The sequence below is a fragment of the Cornus florida genome, unplaced genomic scaffold (genome assembly GCF_030987335.1).
Source record: "Cornus florida cultivar Cherokee Brave unplaced genomic scaffold, ASM3098733v1 CherokeeBrave_3.0.0_Hap2_Chr11, whole genome shotgun sequence".
NCBI classification, from domain to species: Eukaryota; Viridiplantae; Streptophyta; class Magnoliopsida; order Cornales; family Cornaceae; genus Cornus; species Cornus florida.
In genome coordinates, this window is record NW_026775581.1 from 110,945,608 (window position 1) to 110,956,786 (window position 11,179).

Sequence of the window (11,179 nt, forward strand, 5' to 3'; positions counted from 1 at the left end):
ATGGATGAGAGACAAATTATATGCTATTGTCGATTTGATGGGAAAATTGACAAAAATGAGAATGGGGAAATTATATACATCGGCGGTGTCACAGACCCTTTTATGATAACAACAACAACAACATACGAATCATTTATAAATGAGTTACAACAACGTTCATCTTCAAACATGAGTGGTAAAGTCATATATTATACCACCGAATCTAACAAGAATGAACTTTTGAGGATGACGGGAGAATCTGGATTTAGAGTGATGCTTGTAGTGAGTGGTCCCATGCTAAATGTGTATATGGAAGATGCAGAGCCTGTAATTGCATCATGCACAATTCCTACTGATCATAGTGAGAGGTAAGACATATATATTTAAAGTAATACATTGATGTATGCGCTGCATAGGTTATGTGATTTTTAATATACCTTTTTATCCACTTGTAGACAATTTGTTGAAGCCACATCGCCAATTGGTCTTCTACAAAGTGTTGCGTCAACGTCTTCATTTCCTCCGATAAATTTGCATCGGGATTCTTTCCGACACATTGATGACATTCTTTACGTGGATCAGCTTTTTGACAGCCCAAATGATTTCAAAGATGCACTCGTTTTGTTTGGTCTTCGTAATCATTTTCGGTTCAAGTACTTGGACAATAGCAGAAAATATTATAGAGTTGTGTGCGAGGTTAATAATTGTCCATGGAAATTATCAGCTGGTTGTGAAGGAAGTGGTGATATAGTGAGAATCAAGCTGTTTAATAATGTTCACACTCACACTGCTCAAGACATTTCAGATTATAAAGCCATTTTTTGGTCGAAGGAAATGGGTCGAGCTATTGTGAACAAGGTTAGGGACAATCCTAAATGCACCCCCAAGACTATTTCCACAGATATAAACGGTGAATTTTCTGCTAAAATGACTTACATGCAATCATGGAGAGCTAAGGAGTGTGCACGTCATATCATTGAGGGAAATCCCAAGGATAGCTATATTTTAGTCCCGTGGTTGTGTGAACGAATAGCAGAATATATTCCTGGGACAATTACATCGTGGGAGTGCACGGATGATAGGAGATTTAAGCGAGTGTTTGTAGCTTATGGGTGCTCCATACGAGGTTTCATCAACTATTGCAGGCCCATGTTAGCAATCGATGCTTGCCACTTGAGTGGCAATTATAAAGGAACAATGCTTGGTGCAACGGGGTTCGATGCGAATGATGGCTTGTGGCCTTTGGCGTATGCTGTTGTTTCTTCTGAGAATGATGATGATTGGCATTGGTTCTTGAGCAAGGTGAAAGAGATTCTAGATGGTCGCATTGTGACAATCTTAACCGACAGGCATCTGAGCCTAATAAGTTGTATTAGAGATATTTTTGGCTCCCAGTACCACTCATGGTGTCTTCGTCACCTAACGGCGAATTTTTCTACATCCATTCTTGGGAGACAAAGTTTAGGATTGAGGGCTTCGGGTAAAGAGCATGCGAAAAAATTACTCGATAAAATTGCATATGCTCGAACTGTAGATGAGTATAAGAATGCATTGGCTACCATGCGGGTATTTCGAGGGGAGTTATGCGATTGGGTTTTGGCGAATTCACCTGAACATTGGTCAAATGCTATGTTTACTTCCAAGCATTGGGATAAATTATACACCAATCAAGCAGAGTCCTTCAATGCATGGGTGAAAGAAGAGAGGGTTTTTTCAATCACAAGGCTGATGGATACACACATGCAAAGACTCAGCAAATTTTTATACCAAAAGAGTTTGGACGTTCAGAAGTGGACTATCCCGGTTGGGGATCGTATTGAGGAGAAAATCAAAAAAGAGTAAGAGTTAGCTCTTGGTTTTCAGTCGATGCGTGTTTCGCCTACTGAGTGTACAATATATGATCGAGACAGAAAACCATTCAGGGTGGTATTTGGCAGTGAAAATTCTTGTAGTTGTTTGAAGTGGACCATGAGTGGGATTCTTTGTTCGCATGCATGCTATGCCATCCATGAATTATCTTTAAATATTTGTGAGATGGTTGATCCATGGTTTAGGGTTGAAACACAACAAAAACTATGTGAACATCTCATGTCTTCTGTCCCCATGCATGATATGCCGAATCCAGCTGCTGTTGCTGCTGCTGACGGTGAAGGTGCTTCCCATCTTAGGCCTCCTGCGGTAACACGTCCCCCTGGACGACCTCGTATTAAACGAATCGAATCACAATTTCAAAATGTAAGGTCGTTACACTGTTCGCGATGCGGCGAGAATGGTCATAATCGTCGAAAGTGCAAGGCTCCTATACCTGGATAGAATAGTTATATAATTGCTAATTCTAGTGGAGTTATTTTGTAAGGTGTTAAGGCCTTAAATATGGAATTATTTTGTAATTACTATTAATTCCTTGGAGCTCCCCTACTGCATTAGTATAACTATGTTGTGATAGTATTTCTAACTTATTTAGAAAACATTTCTAAGTATGATGTAACTTATTCTAAGTTGAATCTGTATTATTCGTCTGGTGGTTTATTTTGGTATTGAAATTATTTTCCTGGGTCCTCGTATGAGTCTTATGTGGAGTGTTATTTAAAAATCATAGGTGTGTGAGTTTTCTGGCAGCTGGAGGGTCGTGAAAGCAAGGAGGTTATGGGATTATGTGACAATGGACGGGCTTACATGTTACATGCTTACGGAAGGCTAGGAAAATAACATCATATTAAAGTCATTATGACTTGTTTCTTCACTATTAATTCCTTGGAGCTCCCCTACTGCATTATGACTGTTATTTCAACCACAATTTACCTCGTGAGTCTCTCTCTTCCTCACTTTCTTTGTGTCTCAAAAATTATATGAACATTGTGTTTACATTATCAACATTGTTTGACAAATGAGGCTGAATGGATAAATCAGTACAAAGGAAGAGTGTTCAGTTTAAACGACAAGCCTGTGGTGCACAAAATTTGGCTGCCGAATGAGGAATGCCCCAGATTGGCAATGTCTAGAGCCTTTGGGGACTACTTTATTAAGGATTTTGGACTTATATCCGTCCCTGAAGTGAGGTGTTGTCACATATAACCAGCAGAGACCAATTTGTTGTGTTGCGAACCGATGAGGTATGTATGGCACTTTTTGGTATTTATCACTTGTTCTTTTTTATACAATGACAAAGAAAAAGACTTGTTTGTTTCTCTATTAAATGTCCAAAAGATCACGTGAACGAATACGTTTCAAACTCACGAGCATAATTGACAATAATCACTTCAAATTATGTGATATCAGTTATTATTAATGAGTTTACAGGTTTTTGTTTTGGCTCAAATTGATTGGATTTTGAAATTAGTATGGATTTTTGAAGTTAATCTTAACATGCTGTGATCCTTGTTTTGTAAGCAGAATTTTTCCTATCTTTTCCTTCAAACCTTATTTAATCGGTAAGAAAATTTATTGATTTAAATTGATAGAAGAAAAATTGTGTGTTTAAGCTTCCAATGGACTTGGTTTCATGCAAATTGTTTGAGAATTTCTTTTTTATTGATTTTTCAAAGGGAAGTATGTATTTCTGGGAAAAATTGTTTCAAATAGATTTTTGCGCTTCCTTCTGATTTTTTGTGGTCCAAATAGTCCAATCATGTTTGATAGAATAAAAAAATAAAGAAACAATAATAAAAAGGATTTTGCTATAATCTTAGTTGACTACTGTTACCCCATTTATTTATTTATTTTGTTTAGAGTCTTGCTTTTGGTTACTAGCGCCTAATAAAAAAGTTGTCTGCTCATATGTTCCTTATTTTTGAGTTTTTTCATTTAACCATCTCCACTTGTACAATATTTTGGTGTTATATTTTGTTTAATTGATTTGCATGTACTTCAAATGTAGTCTTCCCGCTAGGGGCTGGGAAGAGATAACAACGGGAGCGTCGATTGCATGGCTATCAAGTACATCAAATTTGTAAGTTATATGGTCTTTATGTTCGATAAAAATCTTTTATGATTGCACATTTGTAATGCTTTTTATACTCATACTCGGGGGGGTCACATGCCTTTAAGTGACCAATTTTATGGTGTATCTTGAACTTTATTACCTTATTGCTACATCGGCCCATGTGGACGCCATTTTTTTTTCTTGTTTTAAAATGTTGAAAGCATGGGAGTATGGGATCATCGTATGTGGAGGTTTTGATTGATTGTTGTGGAGGAGAAGTTGTTGATATGTTGTTTAATGAGTTAATGCAAGTTCTCACGTTCTTCGTACATGTTGATATATGGAGGTTTTGCTAATTTTCTCTTAAACCCAACTCATTCATCAACGCTCTCTTGCTCTCTCTCTCTCTCTCTAGTCTTGTTCATCGTTTTGCTAGGATTTCTACTCTATTTTTATACAATTTTGATCCCTATATATATATATATATATGCTGTTCCTAAAACATCAATTTTGGATTCAAGAATTGGACACAAAAATGTCGCGATTCCCTCTCTCAGATCAGAAACTTCGAAGGCAAAATTTGTGCGAAAAAGTATGTGTTTCCATCTGCTTGTGTGTGTTTATGTATGTTCGCCAACCAATTGATATTTTCGGCTTTCTGTTTCGTTGCAATGAATTCAAGAAAATGAGAAAAGTTTAAATTCTTTTAGCTTTTGTATCGAATTCCTTTTGATTTTCTTTCTTTTGTTTGTCTTCGTGAATTTGTTGGACTTTTGGATTTACTGTGAACTACGGTTTCTTCGTCTACTGTTTGAATGTTTCTTTTTTTTAGACGATATCTAGTGTTGTTTGCAATATCTTTAGATTTTTGTGGTTGATGTTCTCATTAATTTCTTGGATTTTGATTTTTTTTCACGTAAGGGTTTCTTTAGCATATTTGGATGGTTTATTGTCTACGAATATGAGTTTTCAGGAATTTAGGGTTTATTTGTTCAACTTGTATAGATTCTGCACGACTAGAATTTTTGACATCATTAGATAATTTTTTAAGTCATAGTCCTGTAGGTTTCTTGGTTTGGATTTCCATGGGATTCAACATGAAGATTCAGGGAAAACACACTCAATATGTTTTTGTTTCTATTTGTATAAATTTGGATTTACGTAGTTCTTTCTTTATTCAGAGAAATAGACCCAATAAAGTTTAAATAATCAATAGGTCCCATAATCTCTTGAGAGAGGTGCAATGAGATTGTGATCAAAGACACATCAAAAGAAGAAGTGAATTCAAATATATTTGATAATGAAGCAATAGGTATAGCCATTTTAGGGCTTTCCTTTCACAATTCCTCATTGGGGGGATCCACAACACTTCTCCCTTTTCCCCTTATAACTTCCTCCCACTAATTCGAATTAGGTCTAGCCGTCCTCCTTCATTCTCCATTTTTGTGTATGCTTAGTAGTGGGCTTAGAAGAGCAAGATTGGGTAGAATGACCAAAAGATTCACAATCTAACATTTGTGACTTCTCATATAGCTTCCTCTCTATATATACCAGTCTCGAACCTTGACCAGTGGGTTTATAATTCAAACCATAAGCCAACAGGCTATAAGGTGAACCGGTAAGCATTTTCATTTCTCCAGTTGTTAGGTTTCTAAGTGAGGAAAAGAGATAATAATGTAATATTATCATATGTCCTATTGTCTTGGATTACAAAGAATTTTTACTCGAAAGGAACCAAAATAGTTGTAAAAGACAGTAACGATAGTTTCAGGTTTTGTTTTTGTGTTCCATATAAAGAAAATATTACATTTCAAAATATACTCTCTTTATTTATTTAAATTTTTTTTTAATATCTTTGCCTGCCTTCTTTTGTCATCGCAATAGGCTTCACACTAATCTTGCTCCTGGGTTTTAAACTCTATGGCTGATTTTTTCCTGTCATTTTGCCTTTATATATATATATATATATATATATATATAGGTTTTATTGGAAATTCACACTAATCTTGTTCTTTTGGGATGGCGCTGGATAGGTTTATTCCCAACCGATCTGCAATGGATTTTGATTTTGCACATTACATGCTCAACGGTGGGATGGTAAGAAAGGAAAGCCCAACACCATGCTCTCCAGCCATAGAAGCTTACAGGAAGAGGATCCTTGCTTTTAAGAACAAGTCTAGGAGATAGATTCCCCAAGTGGGTTTTCTTTCTTTCCTTTTTCTTCTTCTTGTTGCTAAGCTCTCATTCTGATTTGTGTTTTGGATTGATTGCTTTCTTGTTGACATGTGTTTGTTTGGTAATTTAACAGTGTCCAGAAAGGATTCTTGTTGTTTCTGAGCTCCTAGATGAGTTTTATTTGAATTTACTGGATTGGAGTAGCAGTAACATTGTCGCTATCGCTCTTGGGAATTCAGTATATTTGTGGAATGCTGCTAATGGCGCTACTTCTGCACTTGTTGTGATTGATGAGGAAATTGGGCATGTGACAAGTGTCAGATGGGCGCCGGATGGAGTACATCTTGCTGTTGGTTTAAGTAATTCCCACATCCAGCTGTTGGACCCTTCATCTTGTCGGATGGTAAGAGTTTTCTTTTAATTATGCTTTCATTTTTTCTATTTTATTGATCATTTATGCTTTTATTTCTTTGAACAGATTATTGTAAGTAATTAGATGAGGCATGGTGAAAAGTTGGCATTCTTTTTTAATGTTGTTCTGTTAAAAAAAGATGACAAGCATTTTTGACTAGTTGTAAGAAACCCTGGTCAATAAAGAAAAATTTTATTACAAAAAATGAGATGATAAACAATAAGATTCAAAACACATTCTCGCTGAAAGAAAATTTAAATCAGAGAGGAAAAAGCCTAAAAATAAAGAATAGAGGCACTCACACCCCGAGTGGTTGGAGGAACGAAACGTTCAACTGAATAACTACAAACCAAGAACTCTGCTCTTTGATATTTCATGAACTCATGTTTTCCATGATATGTAGGTGCTAAGAAGAAATTGGGCTTCTGTCAGTTTCTCTAACTGCATTTTGTGTGGAAAAAGAAAAACTTAAAGAAAAACATGGGTTTAAATGCAACACAAGATGCATTTTTATATCCCATTTAAGTTCTGATAAAGTTGGTAGTTTCTTTACCTTTTATTTAGTTTGGAAGAGAACAAAGTCCAGTTTAGTGGTGAAGTGCAAGGTTGAATGAGGCATGTATCATTGAAGATTTTATTATACTGATATAATGCATAAAGTGAACTACTATGAAGGATTATGGCTTGTATAGTTGGCCTATATTTTAGAAAACAAATATTAGAACTAAGAGTATTATATTCTTTATTTGGAGTGAAATGAAATGTATTTATTGCAAATTGTCACATTTCTCATGATCTAGGCATTAGATTAGATTTTTCTGGTGCCACCTCTCCATCCTGTACTCTAATTTTCTTAGTTTTTCTGAACAGCTGAGGACTTTGCAAGACGGGCATAGTTCAAGGGTTGGTTCTCTTGATTGGAACAATCACACACTGTATTAGAAAACTGTATTAGAAAATTAAAAGAAACCAAAAACTGTCTTGGTATGGATGATGGCTTTAGGATACTGCTGAAGAAAATACTAAAAAAAAAAAACTGTGTTGGTGTAGGAGTGATCCCGAAGTAGGGTTATTAAAGAAATTAAAGACTCAAAAGGTGATGTTTAACTGGTTAATCTTGAAATATAGTTGCAGTTTCTTTGTCCAGTTCTTTTATGATCCTGTTTTCTTACCCCTTGCTGAAAATATCCTATACTGGATCTTGGTTCCCTTTACTATTTAGTCTATTACTACTTACATATCTTGTTCACTGATAATCAAGTTAAATTATACTTGTACTTGAGAATCCAATATAATTAATTGGTCTTTCTGGGTGTATACCAAAATTTACATGAAAATACAAAACCTTTGGAATTAAATTAGGCGGGTCACGGGGATTTAGACCTCCATTACCCAAATTAATTGTATGGGAAAGCAGTATTGTTTATCAGGAGTAGGCGGAATTAAGTTGCCAAATGCCCAAATTAGCACTAGGCTCTCTTATCTTGGTTTTGTTTATTTATGTATGTTATTTTGTTCGTACGTTTTGGTAGTAGTTTCTTCGCTACATTTTGTTTGTCAATGATGATGATATCTATTTGATTCATAAATGACAATCTTGTTCTTTCCTTTTTGTGATTAGCATACTGAATTTGAGACTTGTGTGATGCAGCTACTTGCTTGGATTTTGTACCATGGACAATGAGGTGATTTTTTGACAAGTGCAGACTGAAACTCAAGTGCTAGAAGGTTTATAAATTTGGTAAATAGCAGTGCTAGGAAATTGATGATATTCTTGACAAATGGATTTTGTTCCTGTTTTGGAACATTGATGAATGATGAATTGTTTTGGAACTTTAGTAAATGATGAATTTTTTTAATGTACAATGAATTTTTTGTTGTAGTGATAGGCAGACACCATTCATGCACAACTTGAAAAAGTGATGGATGAAATAATTTAAAGATTATCCAAACGATATAAATAATTTATAGGAGGAAATCTATTTAAAAAATAAATTAACATTATAATAGTTTTGTTAAAATAAAGACATTAGATTAGTAAATTGTAATTACAAATAGGGATGTCAATACTCTGCCTCATGACAACAATGACACTATTTATAACTTTTTCAAACACTAAGGCTTCTTCTTGATGATGTGACCATACCTCTTTATCTGCCATGGTGTAAGGCTGTTTTACATTATTTGGCTTTTTGTTCAATCACATGGCTAGACACAGAATGGGACTCTTACTGAATAAATCAGCTCTTGTAGATAAACAAAAGCAACCCACTTTCATAACTTATCATCACATGGCTAAAGTTAAAAATAGTGGTGCTAGGTGCATGAACTATTATGCAAGACACCCCACTTCCTGCCAAAGAGAGAGAGGTGTAAGTCCCTTTTGTCAAATCATCACATGGGTAAAACTCATTCACATGTCTGTGAATTGGGCTTTGTAAATAGACATATGGCATATGCACAAAGCCATAACATTAGCACTAGTAAATCTCAAGGACTGAGTTTTTTTGAGCAATAACAGGGAGGTGGAATTCATACAAAATACTGCATAAAATAAATCAAAAATACATACATTTCATATACATACTGCATAAAATTTAACTCAACTACTAAGTTTTTTTTAGCAATAACGGGGAGGTGGAATTACAAAGTCATCATCCCCTGTATCTGAATAATCTGACAACTCTGAAGCAATTTATAAGTCTGGATCATTAGTAATGGCTTGAATAACTTCAATTGGATCCTTATGCATCTTCTTTGCAATGGAAATGCTCTCATTCCTGCAACATCTAACATATAGATTTTTTAATAGCTTTGATCAAATATGAGAAAAAATAAAGATACTACATAATCAAAGTGCACTTAGAAATCTATTTAAAAAATAAATTAACATTATAATAGTTTTGTTAAAATAAAAACTTTAGATTAGTAAATTGTAATTACAAATACGGATGTCAATACTCTGCCTCATGACAACAATGCCACTATTTATAACTTTTTCAGACACTAAGGCTTTTTCTTGATGATGTGACCATTCATCTTTATCTGCCATGGTGTAAGGCCACTTCAAATTATTTGGCTTTTTTTTCAATCACATGGCTAGTCACAGAATATGACTCTCACTGAAAAAATCAACTCTTGTAGATACACAAAACCAATCCACTTTCTCATCTTATCATCACATGGGTAAAGTTAAAATAGTGGTGTTAGGTGTATAACACGACAACTATTATGAAGACACCCCTATCATGCCAAAGAGAGAGATGTGTAAGTCCCTTTTGTCAAATCATGATATGGGTAAAATTCATTCACATGTCTGTGAATTGGGCTCTATAAATAGACATATGGCATATGCACAAAACCATAACATTAGCACTAGTAAATCTCAGTTGTTGATCTATGGACCGAAAGTATATAGAACGAAAGTACTCGTTAAGAGATGCATGGATTGAAAGTAGTTGTTTTACATTCTCAATCGTTCTCAAAACTATTCCATTTATAACTCCTCATATCGATGGTTCATTTTTTTTATGTAAAACTAACCTGGCATGTAATCGTCATCACCTCCATCGAGATTTGGTGTGTATTTATTTTTCAATGTGTTCAAGTGTGTATTTATTTTTCCCTCAATAAACGTTTTGATTGTGTTTTTACAAATGTACCTTGTATTTATTTTGCTATTATTTGGCTTCTATTCATTATAGCATTATAAGCTATTCCATTTTTAACTCCTCATATTTGAAACTATTCCATTTTTAACTCCTCACGACACTTCGTGAGGCCATGAGACCCCTCCGACGTATAGGATTTTACTGCTTGCCATTGTCTTCAACTAGCAAATGTTCTTCCTTCATATATAAGAAAATACTAGGAAATCTCCTCAGTATATATAATAAGATACTAGGAAATTTTCGAACTCTAGTGAATTGTCTTCCATAAATTTATGCTAACCCTTGTAAAAATATTTTGTGTTATTAACCTCTCTCACTTCAACCCGCTACGATTTGCTTGCATAACTCCTAATTATAGACTTGGAAGGTAAAACTCTATCAAATTGCTTAAGGAATGCTGGTGGAAGTTGCAGTCGTTGAGAGCTCCGTTCCGGGAGAAAAACTTTGCAGAACTATGGACACTAATCAGGTAAGGAGAACTTTTTGCAAAGTACTATTTCATAATGGAACTGGCTTAAAAGCAGCTTCTTTACCTATTAGGGAGAGAATAATTGTTTTTAGGATATCTTATAGAAAAAAAAAAAAAAAAAATTAGCTTCTGTGTAATGTTTTAAGTGATGTTGGAGTATATTTTGTATTACTCATTCCCTCAAGTTAGATAGATTGGAATAAAGTTTGTACTCTTTATGGCACTAATGGATTTATTTATGGATGTAATGTGCAACCTAATTAGCGATGTGGGTTATAATACCATTTTCAATTGCAAAAATAAATCCCTTTTGCGAAGGTAACACTTTTTTTCCAAAGGTACCACATTTTTGAACTGAAGGTACCACTTTTTGGCGTCAAGGTACCACGTTTTCTCTAAACACTTATTCATGGCGCTAATGGAGCTATTTATGGATGTAATGTGCAAGAAAATTAGCGGTGTGGGGTGCAATACCATTTTCAATTGTAAAAATAAGTCTCTTTTGCGAAGGTACCACTTTTTCCCCAAAGAGACCACGTTTTTGAACTGAA

General features: G+C 34.8%; 3 protein-coding genes across 3 annotated transcripts; all 3 read left to right on the plus strand.

Moving 5' to 3' along the window:
* LOC132281847 (uncharacterized) lies at nt 1-1,821 on the plus strand. Its single transcript, XM_059783511.1, has 2 exons — nt 1-347; nt 435-1,821. The coding sequence occupies exons 1-2, from the start codon at nt 1-3 to the stop codon at nt 1,819-1,821; spliced, it is 1,734 nt and encodes a 577-aa protein (XP_059639494.1).
* A 24-nt stretch (nt 1,822-1,845) lies between these two features.
* Nucleotides 1,846-2,292, plus strand: LOC132281848 (uncharacterized). The gene has a single exon (XM_059783512.1). The coding sequence runs from the start codon at nt 1,846-1,848 to the stop codon at nt 2,290-2,292; it is 447 nt and encodes a 148-aa protein (XP_059639495.1).
* Nucleotides 2,293-5,920: 3,628 nt separating this feature from the next.
* Nucleotides 5,921-8,299, plus strand: LOC132281849 (cell division cycle 20.2, cofactor of APC complex-like). The gene is made up of 3 exons (XM_059783513.1): nt 5,921-5,998; nt 6,210-6,479; nt 8,140-8,299. The coding sequence occupies exons 1-3, from the start codon at nt 5,921-5,923 to the stop codon at nt 8,170-8,172; spliced, it is 381 nt and encodes a 126-aa protein (XP_059639496.1). The 3' UTR covers nt 8,173-8,299.
* The last annotated feature ends 2,880 nt before the right edge of the window (nt 8,300-11,179 follow it).